This window comes from Mchenga conophoros, linkage group LG9, assembly GCF_057382185.1.
Source record: "Mchenga conophoros isolate Kocher_MC1m ecotype Shallow Benthic linkage group LG9, M_conophoros_male_GT1.1, whole genome shotgun sequence".
Taxonomy (NCBI): Eukaryota; Metazoa; Chordata; class Actinopteri; order Cichliformes; family Cichlidae; genus Mchenga; species Mchenga conophoros.
Genome location: NC_140534.1, coordinates 13,712,328 through 13,726,963, shown reverse-complemented (window position 1 = coordinate 13,726,963; position 14,636 = coordinate 13,712,328). Strand labels below are relative to the sequence as shown.

The 14,636-nt window shown below is 41.8% G+C and overlaps 1 protein-coding gene across 1 annotated transcript; it reads right to left on the bottom strand.

The window, feature by feature from the left end:
* Positions 1-3,522: 3,522 nt before the first annotated feature.
* LOC146566979 (uncharacterized) lies at positions 3,523-12,356 on the bottom strand. Its single transcript, XM_085286601.1, has 4 exons — positions 12,249-12,356; positions 9,317-9,913; positions 4,448-5,044; positions 3,523-3,896 (listed from the first exon to the last, which is right to left on the bottom strand). Exons 1-4 carry the CDS (start codon positions 12,264-12,266, stop codon positions 3,669-3,671), a joined length of 1,440 nt encoding a protein of 479 aa, XP_085142727.1. The 5' UTR covers positions 12,267-12,356; the 3' UTR covers positions 3,523-3,668.
* Between the last annotated feature and the right edge of the window lie 2,280 nt (positions 12,357-14,636).

Here is a 14,636-nt window from a genome sequence, read left to right as displayed (position 1 = left end):
TCCGCCCCCTACTTCTTCTTCTTTTTCCTAGAAATTGTATTTGCGGTTGTCAAACAACAAAATGGTGAATTACCGCCACCAGCTGGTGTGGAGTGTGAACTGGAACATCAACCAGCAACGATTTACTCTCTTTTAAAAAACTGGAATAAGGCCTGATAACTTTCTCTTCTTGAGTCCTTTTGCAGTAAATCAATAAGATCCAGTTTTGTTTTTATGTTACTGAGGTTTTGGATCATTTACCTTCTCACAGTGTAATATAACATGTTCTACAGTTTCTTCTTCTCTTTTTTGAATGATTTGAATGGAGGTTATAATCCACCATCACTGAACTGAAATGAGTCTCTAAGTAGGAAGTCATCAGTTCAGTTTTTGATCAATTTGACTGTATTTTACTGTGCAGGCTGAGTTTGATTCGATGAGTTAGGGTTTCTTATTGGTTATATTAATGTCATTAAATAGTTTTTTTTTTTTAAATTAATTCATGTATGTATTTCCTTTTATATATAGCACTAATTTACAATGGGAGTTTCCAAGGTGTGTTATTGCAGGGTAAATGTTATTTAGAGCCTTTTAAAAGTATTCTAATAATATCTTATCTTTTAACAGGAGTGACTGATTTTAAAAATATGATTCTTTATGTCTGTGTAATATTTCATTAATCTCTGTTACTCTATTATTTCTCTCCATACTCAACCTTGTTTTCCCTATAAAACACAGTTATACATCACATATTATAAATCTGACTTTGATAAATATTTAGATCTTCGCACATTTCAGGGTCCAAGTGTGGGTTGACTGAAGTGTTTGTTTTTATCCCCACAACATCCTAAACATTTTACTGTTATATGTACAGAACCAAAAATCAAAAATATGATATATGCATTACTGTCTTCAGCCTCTAGGGGTCATTGTTGTTCAGGAAGTGCATTCTCCTCTGACAAGCTGCTAAAAGCGCTTCTCTAACCAAAGACTGTAAACAGAAGATGCGAGAGTTCAGAAACAGTAAAACAGATTCACAGAAGCCACAGTGATATTAAACATACAGCACTGACAGTGATGACAGACAACATTACAGGTCAGTTTTTGCAACTGACCTGTAATGCTGGTAAGGAGAGTTCGTCCGTTAGTCGAACCTCGGATACAGGAGGAACAATGCGGTTTTCGTCCTGGTCGCGGAACACTGGACCAGCTCTTTATCCTCTCCAGGATACTTGAGGGTGCATGGGAGTTTGCCCAACCAGTCTACATGTGTTTTGTGGACTTGGAGAAGGCATTCGACCGTGTCCCTCGGGGTGTCCTGTGGGAGGTGTTGCGGGAATATGGGGTGTCTGGCCCATTGCTACGGGCCATTCGATCCCTATACAACCGTTGCAAGAGCTTGGTTCGCATTGCCGGCAATAAGTCGGACTCGTTCCCGGTGGGTGATGGGCTCCGCCAGGGCTGCCCTTTGTCTCCGGTTCTGTTCATAATTTTTATGGACAGAATTTCTAGGCGCAGCCAAGTGGCGGAGGGCTTTCGCTTTGGTGGCCTCAGAATCTCATCTCTGATTTTTGCAGATGATGTGGTTCTGTTGGCTTCATCAGGTGAGGGCCTCGCACTGGAACGGTTTGCAGCCGAGTGTGAAGCAGCGGGAATGAGGATCAGCACCTCCAAATCTGAGGCCATGGTTCTCAGCCGGAAAAGGGTGGAGTGCCCACTCCGGGTCGGGGATGAGTTCCTGCCCCAAGTGGAGGAGTTCAAGTATCTCGGGGTCTTGTTCGCGAGTGATGGGAGAAGGGAGCCGGAGATCGACAGACGGATTGGGGCTGCAGCTGCAGTAATGCGGACGCTGCACCGGTCCGTCGTGGTGAAGAGGGAGCTGAGTGTAAAAGCGAAGCTCTCAATTTACCGGTCGATCTACGTCCCTACCCTCACCTATGGCCACGAGCTGTGGGTAGTGACCGAAAGAACGAGATCGCGGATACAAGCGGCAGAAATGAGCTTCCTCCGAAGGGTGGCTGGCCTCTCCCTTAGAGATAGGGTGAGAAGTTCGGCCATCCGGGAGGGGCTCAGAGTAGAGCAGCTGCTGCTCCACATCGAAAGGAGACAGCTGAGGTGGTTCGGGCATCTGACAAGGATGCCCCCTGGGCGCCTCCTGGGTGAGGTGTTCCAGGCATGTCCCACCGGGAGGAGGCCCCGGGGCAGACCCAGGACACGCTGGAGAGATTATATCTCTCGGCTGGCCTGGGAACGCCTTGGTATTCCCCCGGATAAGCTGGAGGAGGTGGCTGGGGAGAGGGAGGTCTGGGCCTCTTTGCTTAGGCTGCTGCCCCCGCGACCAGGCCCCGGATAAAGCGGATGAAGATGGATGGATGGATGGATGGATGGATGGATAAAGGAGTGTTTGTAAAATAGAATCTCTCGGGAAAATGAAGGTGTGGCAACACACAAATATATATTAGCAATTACATTTCAGCTCGCCTGGACTTTTGTAATAGTCTTTACTCTGGTGTTAGTCTGTCGTCAGTCAGCCGACTGCAGCTGATCCAAAATGCTGCAGCAAGGTTACTAACGGGCACACGCAACCGAGACCACATATCTCCCATACTGGCATCCTTACACTGGCTGCCAGTCAGTTTTTGAATTCATTTTAAGATTTTATTATTTGTTTTTAAGGTGTTGCATAGGTCTGAACCCTCATACCTTTCAGATTATTTAAATTGGTACATTCCTGCAATATCACGGAGGTCTGTGGATCAGATGCTCTTGGCTGTCCACGGTCCACATTAAACACAGAGGAGACCAGGCCTTTGCTGTGACTGCTCCTTAAATTGTGGAACAAACTGTCCATTCACATCAGGACCTCCTCAACATTGGACAGTTTTAAAACCCTTCTAAAAAATGAATGAGTTTGTATAACTTTGGTCTTACTCAAATCGTATAGAAGTATTGTGTTGTATAGCTGGAGACAGCGTTTATACCGCTGTCTGCTTTGGTCGCAAAGCCATCATGGATCTCTGTGGAGATCCGGCTTTTTTTAGAGTCAGTTAAAATCAAGGCACTCGAAAAGATCCTCTGGAAAAGAGTAATATTCTTGGAACAGAGTTTAATACACAGAATTATACAGACAGTAAGAAATTACACACAGAATATACACAATTTAACATGTTTATCTTACTCATCACCTGTTTAATTTTTCTCAGTACACTAGAAGAACATGTTCATTCACAGCTGCCTCATCACATTTTTACACCTGAACTCTGTGGAGCCTGATCTCAAGCTTTTTGAGTCTGACCCTGAAACCACAAGAAGATCTTTCTGTCTCTTCAGATTCACTGTGATCCAGTGATGGGAGTGATTTCAGCCCTGAGTGATCACGCTGATGTTTGCACAGAGCAGACAATGAGGTGAATGTTTGGGCACATTGGTAACAGTGAAACAGTTTATTAGTAACGTGGGATCGTTTGTGTTCGGAGTATGAACTGAGATTCCTGAAGCTCTTGTCACACTGGTCACAGCCGTAGTTTCCTTCCGTGTGTACGTTCGTGCCTGTTACGATTACCTGATTGTAAGAAGCTTTTGTCACAGTGTCTGCACTTGTATGGTTTCTCTCCTGTGTGGACTCGTTTGTGTGTTTTAAGCTCCCATGCAGTAATGAAAGATGACCCACACTGATCACAGACATGCTTTTACACCCCACTGTGAATCAGTTCATGTTTTTTTAAGTGATGTGATGTGGTGAAGCTTCTCCCACATTCTTTACAGTATTTCAGTTTGTCTCCAGTGTGTCTACGTTGATGTACTTTTAAGGTGTATTGGTGACTGAAGGTTTTTCCACAAAGGTCACAACGAAAGTCTTTCCCACCACCACAGCGATGACAGGGTTGAGAACTGGATCCATCTGTGTCGCTCTGCTTCTAAACAAAGACACAAAGACAGTGTAAGTCAGTCCTTCAACACTTTTATCCTGAACGTCGCCTGAAATAAAGAGCAAATAAAAAACAAACAAAATCATAACTGAAATGAAAATCTGAATAATCACTCAGAGCTGCTTTTTCATGCAGTAGAATTGATGAAACATCAGAATCAGTGAGCTGCAAACTTTCAGCCCCGACCGTGTCCGTGCTATCAGGTGAGAAAGGTGACATCTCACTGATTCTGATCTGCGGGTCGGCGCTTTGTGTTTATGTCTTCGTGCAGAATCCGTGTACCTGCTCTCATTTACTGTTTGGTGGTTGTCGAAATTTTGTGATGTTTCACCTGAGATTCGGGTGTTTCGGGCAAAATAAAATTATATTTAAAAAATCGATTCAGGAGTTTAATGAATCGATGTCACGTTATCCAAGCCAGAATCGATTTTAATCGGTAAATCGATTATCAAAACCCACCCCTAGCTAACACAGTTTAATGAGCAGAGTTGTTCCAAACAGTCAGGCTAAAATGACAAGTTAAAAATATAAATACATACCTCACAGTAACTGCACTTGTAGAGTCTCTTTCTGGTGTGGATCTGTTGGTGTCGTCTTAGGTAATCTATAGATTTAAAAGTCTTCTCACACAGGTCACATTTATGAGGTTGTTCCTCAGTGTGGGTAAACATGTGTTGTTGTAAATGCTGGTTTCTTGTAAAATGTTTGCCACACTGATCACAGCAGTACACAACATGTCTGGTGTGAATGCGTAGGTGTGTATTTAGGTTCCCTCTCTGGCTGAAGGTTTTCCCACAGATGTCACAGCTGTATGCCTTAATTCCAGAGTGGGTAACTAGATGCTTCTGTAAGTAGCTACTGTGAGTAAAAGCTTTGCCACACTGATCACAGCTGTATGCTTTAACTCCACTGTGGATGAGTTGGTGTATCTTTAGAGTACTCTTCCTGGAAAAAGACTTTCCACACAAATCACAGCTGAACGGTTTCTCTCCAGTGTGGATGACCTGGTGACGTTTTAGATCATCCTTCCCAATAAAACCCATCCCACACTCGTCACAGGTGTGTTTTTTCTCTCCCTTTCTTCTGTGAGGTTTGTCGGCCTCCTGAGAGCGCTGACTTCTCGCTCCATGTTGGTCCTGCAGTGACAGAGATACAAACAGAGGCAGTGAGTGAAATGCAGTCGTGGAACAAACTCAACCTTCAAACTCCCTCCATTAACACTAGTTTTAAACCTGAAGGTGGAGTGTGGCACCAAACACCTTAAAGGTCTCTTATCCCCACCTGCTGGTAGTTCTAACACATTACATCCAACCTGCTGTTAAAAATAATTTATGACTGTTTAAACACTCTAAAATCATTTTTTCCTTATTTTCCTTACTTTTACTCCCCACATTTAAAAAAAGGACTTTCTACTCATTGTATTTTCAAAACAGACTTTTTACTTTTGATTTGAGGAATTTGAAGGGAGTTATTTCATCACTAAGGGCATCAAACCAATTTGAGCCTGAAAAGTAACACATGAAACATAACGACTTATGTTGTGATTTGGCGCTATATAAATAAAATTGAATTGAAAGACAATCCTGATCGTGTACTAATCATCAGGGTATGAAACATAAAAAGAGATGAAAGAGGCAAAACTGTGAGTCATAGTCAGGAGTTAAAGTGAGATGTTAGGGCTGCACAATCAATCGTTAGAAAATCGCAATCTCAATTCATACTTATGTGCGATCTCATTTACAAATGACAACGATTAAAAAAAAAAGGAGAAAAAAAAGATGACGATTGTACCGCATTTTGATCCGGGACATGAAAACAAGCGCTCACTCTTCCTGCTCAACAAATGACATGGGCGGAGCCTTATACCACGTGATACAGAAGCCAGCTTGCTGATAAAATTGGCAGGGGAAAAAACAACGGAGAGCATGTGAGAGATGAAGCTGTAAAGGCCAAGAAAGTGACAGGAGAAAATCCGTCCCGGTCAACCACCCAAACATCAATAACGGGAACCTTATACAGCGCCGTCGAACTCCCGCAGGCACAAAGAAATTACAGAGGCTTTCACTTATCACCTGGCTAAAGATATGGCTCCCATCAACACTGTGCAAAACGAGGGATTTAGGAAAATGATCAACACCCTAGACCAGGGGTCGGCAACCTGCGGCTCCGGAGCCGCATGTGGGTCTTTAGTCCTTACAGTGCGGCTCCGCGTGGTTTGGGAAATAAATTAGAAGTATTTAGCTGAAGTGTATTTTATTTATGTTAGTTCTTTTTTAACTTGTAGTTCTAAATTGGAAGATTATTGTGATATTGAAATATAAAAATAAAATTATATTCTATTTTTTTTTTTCGCTCAAAATAAGCGTCACACTAGCGGAAGCCGATATACCGCCCGAAATGCCGTGCAATTTATCGAGACTTTCAACCCCAGGTAGGCCAATTATGGATCTTCGGATCCACATTATGTCAGCAGCTGTTCTCCACCATGAACTATGTTAAAAACAAACGCCGCTCACGCCTCACAGATGACAGCTTACAGTCCTGTGTAAAGATGAAACTGACTTCGTACAACCCCGATCTGCAGACGCTGTGCGCAGAGGTTCAGGAGCAGAAGTCCCATTGTAAACATATCAGGGCAGACCCGACGATGTTTGTATGAAGATGCTTTTCAGCATCTCTTTATTGAGCACTTTTCACACACGGTTGCTGTACGCATACAGCCGGCTGTAGCTTTTCAGCTCATAGCCCAACACACACCAACACAACAGCATAGAGAGCACAGACGTTAAGGCGGCGAGGCGTGATTGCGAATCCCGCTCAGGTGCATCTGCCTCCCCTGCAGCAGCGCTGCAGACCACGCCTCGCCACACACATTAACCAGGTAAAATACATATTTAGGCAGAATTTTGCAAATATCTATTTTTCATCTTTTAGCAGCATAGTGCTTTTTTCCAGTTTTTTTTTTTAAAGTCAGGTCAAGGCTCCAAAAGCCCAAAGGCGATATAAGGGTGGCGGCTCACAGCAGTTTTTCTTTGCTACATGGATCATTTTAGTTCAGCTGGGTGTCTTTCCTTTTGTTATATTTCTTTAAGAGTTCAAAATGTGTTAATTACAGAAATAAAATGTAATTTTCTCTGTAGCACTTCATGGACTTCATAAGCAACACACCTTAGTTGTTCACACAAAGCATAAAGGTAAAAACAATATATACAGTGTTATCTTCATTTGAGATGTCAAAAAGTATTTGCGCCCCCATCGTTTTCTTTTGCGTGGAACCCGGGTCCAAATGGCTCTTTGGGTGTTAAAGGTTGCTGACCCCTACCCTAGACAAACGCTACACAGTGGCATCCCGCAACTATTTTTCAAATGTTGCACTACCTGCTGTGTACACGTAGTGTCGAGCAACGGTGGAGACGAAATTGTTCTTATGTTCAGTCTCAACTATTACGAAGTTGATGTGCAGTTAATAAGTGCAATAAATATTTATATTAGAAAAGAAAATCGTGACAGAATCGTGATCTCAATTCTAAGCAAAAAAATTGTGATTCTCATTTTATGCAACATCGTGCAGCCCTATGAGACGTTGTTCTTCTTTCTTTTTTGCACAGCACCTGAACAAACAGGTAATTTCAAATGCAGCGTTTCTATCAACAAACATCAGCAAACACACAAACTGTTTGTGTGCAGTTTGTCTCACAGTGTGTTGCTGGCTAAAGGTCCAGCTGCTGTACATCACAGGGAGAGAAAAGAAAGAGAGCTAACTTCACTCAGAGATGGAGAAAGATAAGACACACAGGACAGGAGAGGAAGAAGAGAGGTTAGATTTAAAGGGAAGGACTGCTCAGTGGGATTCGATCAACTGCAGATTAAAGCTTACATGTAAGTCCTCATGTGTGGAAATCAGACATTGGGTCTGTACTAGAGATGGCACGATACCACTTTTTTTATGTCTGATACTGATATGAATTCGATATAGTGTGTTTTAAATCAATAAAAGTGTTTTTTTAATATCTTGCTGCTTTTTGTATAAGTTCATGCTCAAGTAAAACAAACAAACAAAAAAAAATACACTGCACCCAAAATATTTCATAGTTCAGCAATATTGATCAATCTAATAAACTTAAACCTGCTCCATCCTCCCTATTCTGGTATTTTAAAGACTAAGCACCCTAACTAATAAAGTTCTACAACTCCCAGCAAAAACAAAACAAAACAAAAAAACAAAAAACAAAATGGGAACCACCCACCCTCCACCTCATGATACTTGCAAGGAAATCAATTATTTTTCAAGAACATTTAAATAGATTCAACATCTTCAACAGATTTGCAGACTGCACAGATGGTACCTTCCCAAAGGAAAAAGTGCTATAGCTTACTAGGGTATATTAGACTTAACAGTTACTATATACAGTAATGAACTTCTATACATTTTACATCAGATTAAAACTTTGGGTGTAAGCTTCGTATAATTATTTATTAAAAGCTAGACATTTTAAATGAGAATAAGAAAGAAAAATATGTCTTTGTGCCCCCTTTTCCCTGTTAATGCCCTATCGGCCCCCCTGGCTAAACTTTGCTAGATCCGCCCCTGCACAGTTACCAGCCATCAGTTACGTAGAAAAAGATCCTGGTGTGGAACGTAAATAAATTCTAACAACAGCTTATCAAGCTAAAACGTGCTGCAGTTGTTCAGCCGCTGGTTTCCTCTTTCTGGTGCGAAGTGGGCCAAAAACAAACAAGAGAGACGGACTCGCGACAGAAAAGCCGATCAGCTGATCATTAATCAGTTTCATGATTGAAGTAGCAGCAGGAGAGGGAGGGAGAGAGAAGAGGCAGTCGCTCCATATATCGGTTGTTAAGCTTAACGCTGGAATGCTTTACAAACATTCAGAGATGAACTTACACACTTGCTTTACTTCTCTCTGGGAAAACTTCCTCGGAGATGAAATGCCGGATTGGTAGCGAGGCTCCAAATGTTCAAACAGACTGCAGACAGGTCCCGCGCGCCACAACCACTCTATCACGTGATGCATACTGCTGCCACATGCTATGGTTATGAGCCGAGTTACGCCATGTCACAAGTTTTGTGAGGTGCTTTGTTGATATTTAATGGATCAGATTACATTTTTTATTTCTCTCCGATATCCGATCCAGTAATTTACGTCAGTATCAGACAGATACCGATACATAATATCGGATCGGTCCATCTCTAGTCTGTACATATGACATTATGTCTTTTTTTCAGATTATGAAACTTGCTGCAAAACAATCTGAGGCAGATTAACTGTGCCACCTCAGATGCAGCCTTTTTCATGCAGTAGAATTGCTAACATGCTAACACAGTTTAATGAGCAGAGTTGTTCCAAACAGTCAGGCTAAAATGACAAGATAAAAACATAAATACATACCTCACAGTAACTGCGCTTCGAGAGTCTCTTTCTGGTGTGGATCTGTTGGTGTTGTCTCAGGTAATGTGGAGATTTAAAAGTCTTCTCACACAGGTCACATTTATAAGGTCTCTCCTCAGTGTGGGTAAACATGTGGCGTTGTAACTGCGTGTTGGTTATAAACTGTTTGCCACACTGTTCACAGCAGTACACAACATGTCTGGTGTGAATGCGTAGGTGTTTATTTCGGTTCCCTAACTGGCTGAAGGTTTTCCCACAGATGTCACAGCTGTATGCCTTAATTCCAGAGTGGGTAACTAGATGAGCCTTTAAGTTGCAACTGTGAGTAAAAGCTCTTCCACACTGATCACAGCTGTACGCTTTAACTCCACTGTGGATGAGTTGGTGTCTTTTTAGAGTACTCTTCCAGGAAAAAGACTTTCCACACAAGTCACAGCTGAATGGTCTCTCTCCAGTGTGGATGACCTGATGATGTTTTAGTGACTCTTTCCCAATAAAATCCTTCCCACACTCGTCACAGGTGTGTTTTTTCTCTCCCTTTCTTCTGTGAGGTTTGTCGGCCTCCTGAGAGCGCTGACTTCTCACTCCATGTTGGTCCTGCAGTGACAGAGATACAAACAGAGGCAGTGAGTGAAATGCAGTCGTGGAACAAACTCAACCTTCAAACTCCCTCCATTAACACTAGTTTTAAACCTGAAGGTGGAGTGTGGCACCAAACACCTTAAAGGTCTCTTATCCCCACCTGCTGGTAGTAGAAACACATTACATCCAACCTGCTGTTAAAAATAATTTATGACTGTTCAAACACTCTAAAATCATTTTTTCCTTATTTTCCTTACTTTTACTCCCCACATTTAAAAAAAGGACTTTCTACTCATTATATTTTCAAAACAGACTTTTTACTTTCGGTTTGAGGAATTTGAGGGGAGTTATTTCATCACTAAGGGCATCAAACTGATTTGAGCCTGAAAAGTAAGACATGAAACACAATCCTGATCGTGTACTAATCACCAGGGTATGAAACATAAAAAGAGATGAAAGAGGCAAAACTGTGAGTCATAGTCAGGAGTTAAAGTGAGATGTTAGGGCTGCACAATTAATCGTTAGAAAATCGCGATCTCAATTCATACTTATGTGCGATCTCATTTACGAATGACAACAATTAAAAAAAAAAAAAAAAAAGATGACGATTGTACCGCATTTTGATCCGGGACATGAAAACAAGCGCTCACTCTTCCTGCTCAACAAATGACATGGGCGGAGCCTTATACCACGTGATACAGAAGCCAGCTTGCTGATAAAATTGGCAGGGGAAAAAACAACGGAGAGCATGTGAGAGATGAAGCTGTAAAGGCCAAGAAAGTGACAGGAGAAAATCCGTCCCGGTCAACCACCCAAACATCAATAACGGGAACCTTATACAGCGCTTCCCTATACCCGTCGAACTCCCGCAGGCACAAAGAAATTACGGAGGCTATCACTTATCACCTGACCAAAGATATGGCTCCCATCAACACTGTGCAAAACGAGGGATTTAGGAAAATGATCAACACCCTAGACCAGGGGTCGGCAACCTGCGGCAACACCCTAGACAAACGCTACACGGTGCCGTCCCGCAACCATTTTTCTATTGTTGCACTACCTGCTCTATACACGCAGCGTCGAGCAACGGTGGAGACAGAATTTCAAGCAGTACAACATTTTGCGGCAACAACAAAACGTGAGACATTTGTTGTTTTTATGTTTATTTATTGTTTTTATGTTCAGTCTCAACTGTTACGAAGTTGATGTGCAGTTAATAAGTGCAAGAAATATTTATACTGGAAAAGAAAATCGTGAGAGAATCGTGATCTCAATTCTAAGTCAAAAAAATCGTGATTCTCATTTTATGCAAAATCGTGCAGCCCTAGTACATCCACAGAGAGCAGCAGGTCAGCTGATCACAGCCTGTACTTGAAGAAAATCTACTGGAGCTCTCAACAGAAATTATTGTGAGCTGTGATTCTTTTCCCCACGCTGAGCCACTACAGCTGATTTTAGGGTTCCCACCTGCTCAATCCCACTTTAACCTCTTCCCTGCTCATGTTCCTGTTTAGAGGCAAAGTCACCCTCTACAATGTAGGCAACAGAAAATACACATATGTTTTATTTTCCTTCATTTTCTACTTAACTGATTCAAACAGAGAACCTTTATTAGAAATAAATAGTTTGTACTTCATCTACTAATCTTAGTTTATTATTACATTAATAAAGCACAAGGTTCAGTTAACTTTGGATAAAAACATGTGGTTAAAAAGTTCTTCAAGGAGCTACTTTTACTTTTTTACTCTGATTACATTTCAGAGCCTCTACTTTTTCACTGTTACTTAAGGAAAGAAGGTGAATGAATACTTTTACTGAAGTATTTTTTAACACTAATATCTGTACTTCTACTTAAGTATAGAGTAAATGTACTTTTGCCTCCTCTGATCATTTCTATAATATTATTTATATCAGTGATGGCCAAATGAAGCTTTCTGAAACACTGAAGCTTGTATTGAAAAAGGTTCATTACTCAAAGCTTTTCAACACAGTCCTCTTTGGTGACATCTGCTGGCCAAACATATGAAGAGCAGCTTGAATCTACAAATCAAACTGAAGAGCTTCATTATAATTGCCCACTCTACAGAGCTCAGCTGACAGCTTCTGTCTGATATCGGGCTGCTGTTGTGGTGCTTTGAATGTGTATTTTTGGGGATGATGAAAAAAATGTTTTGTCTGTTTGATTAATAAATATTTTTTATGAATAAACCTTCCTTATTTTAACATGTGCTGTGGTCTCTAAAAAACAACATAATATATAATAATATGCAACACAGTCATATAACAGGTTGGGAGGATGAGAGTTTTAGACGTGACTGATTATTTGGTGAAACTGTGATATTTTCCTCACCTCCTGTGTTGAGCTCATTGTTTCCTCTGTAGTGACTCAGCTGAGTCCAGATGGCTGAAAATGTTCCTCTGCTGCTCCGTCAGACTCTTCTCCTCCTGCTGATCAGCTGGGACACAAAACAGATCTTTGTTAGGCTCCACACTGCACTGAAGAGTCAAAGTGTCTCATATGTTCATCTGACAACACAAAGTACAAATTTCACTCTGATTGCTTGTAGAAATCTTGTGAGACGTGTTGTGCTGCAAAGTGAGGAAACTCTCTCACTCACTTATACTTCAGGAGGAACTTTGTGACATTGGCTCTAATATTCTAAGCAGCCCTTTACTATGACAGGGCCAGAAAGTCCTATTTGAAGGTTTGGGAGAAGGACCATGTTAAAGGTGGATTGGGGTTTATACACTTTGTTATGATACAGGTAAGGCTGTAAGAGCCTGAGAAGGTGTCCTGAATGAACCTCTAAAACCAGTTTTCAGCTAACGACTCTGCTTCAGTCTGGAAAACAGCAACTACAAGTTTAAAGACTCCATCAACAATTCACACCCAGCAACAGCCTGAACAGCTCCTCCTGTGGTTTCCACAACTAGGGACAGACCTGTTACTCCCCCACCCCACACTTTCAACTCCTTCAGCCCTCCAGTCCCACCACCTCCACCATTCCTAAAAGTTTGATTCTGTGCAGCCATTCCCCAACTCTCTGAACGGTACTGTCCTGATTCTTTGATGTTGGGCTGAGAACAAAAAAACATTACTCAGATCTTGTCCAGTCAACAACAATTATTTATTAAGCACATATGTGGGAGATGTACACGACACCACCCTCAGCGTAGTCCAGTAGATCTCAAAGAGGAAGCACTTCAATACACAGTTTTACATGTCAGGGTTCACGCCCCTTCATGCGTAAGCAGATAACATAACATGCGCGGCAGTTGTCTGCAACTCCTTTTATAGTATTGATGTTTGTTCCTCACTAACGGTTTCAGCACTCTCTCACCTCCATCTGTTTCCTGTTTCTCGTTGTGAGGCCCCATGATCGTATATGACACATCCTGAGTACATCCTGTTCTAATCTGCGCAGGCACGTATGCAGTTACAAGCAAAACACTACTTTAAATGTCTTCCAGTTTAAACCTTCTTAAACCTCTTGATTAATGTTGTTTTATTTAAAATTACAACATTTATATTTCCCACAGTACTCGTGGTCATTGATCAGTGGTTTCAGTGCTTTCCTTCCTGCTTTGACTGCAGCTGTGTTTGACACAGGAAGACATTATTACATTCTTCATGATTATACTTTATTCTTTTTGGGGGAAGTGCAGCTTTAAACCTTCACATGATTCAAGTCAAACCAACAAATCAATCTGAACGATCACAGGTGGGACAAACTTCTGTAGACAAAATGAAATAAAACCCAACATTGAATCCACAACATGATTAAAAACATGGTTCTCCCAAATCACCAAGAGCTGCAAATTAACCACCACAATATATTTTTATTCTCTGTGCTTTCAAATATGAACACTGTTTACTTTCATCTCTGTTTCATTAGTTTTTGTTAACATCTTCCTGTGCATCACAGCAAACACTCAACTTCTCCCAGCATGCTGAGCTAATGATTAGTTGGTGTTTTTCTCCAAACACTCTCTCACTCTTCTCTCAACGTGTTCACAATAAACTGTGAACAGACACCGAGGAGAGCAGCAGAAGACCTCATTCAGGAGCTAAACTCAACATGAACTGAACTCACAGTAAAGTTAGCTCGGTGCTTACCTTTAGATGAGCCCACAAACCGAGAGAAACTCCGCGATGAAGCTGCAACTCTTTCCAAACACAGGAAACAGATCAGGGAGCAGAGACCCACGTGGTTCACGCTGATCTCAGCTACGATCCAGGAGACAAGGGTGGGCAGATCGATGCAGATATCGATCCAAACGGCGGTACTACTTTATTCTCTTTGAATGAAAAAGCAGCTCTCTGTGCCAACACCTCCTCTCGTGGAACGTTCTTACTTTGCTCCGCCCCTTCTTCTTCTCCTTTATGGTTTATTGGCAGTTGTCAAACAACATAATGGTGCTTTACCACCATAAACTGGTGTGGAGTGTGAACTGGAACGTCGACCCTCAAATCCTCCCAAACAATTTTTTCTCCTATTCTCTGGTGGTGGTCAGAGGGCCCGGTGGCGCCAGTGTCCGGCAGCCTCGCCTCTGTCAGTGCGCCCCAGGGCAGCTGTGGCTACAATGTAGCTGCCATCGCCAGTGTGTGAATGTGTGAATGACTGAATGTAGTGTGAAGCGCTTTGGGGTCCTTAGAAAAGCGCTATACAAATGCAGGCCATTTACCATTTATTAAAAAGTAGAAAGTAAAAAGTTATTACAATATACATTATTATCA

Bases quoted from the DNA above. Each gene is read 5' to 3' on its own strand.
- LOC146566979 (XM_085286601.1), bottom strand. The intron at 5,045-9,316 runs GTATGTATTTAT...CTGTCACTGCAG, and splicing joins CGAAGCGCAGTTACTGTGAG to GACCAACATGGAGCGAGAAG. The intron at 3,897-4,447 runs GTATGTATTTAT...GTCTTTGTTTAG, and splicing joins ACAAGTGCAGTTACTGTGAG to AAGCAGAGCGACACAGATGG.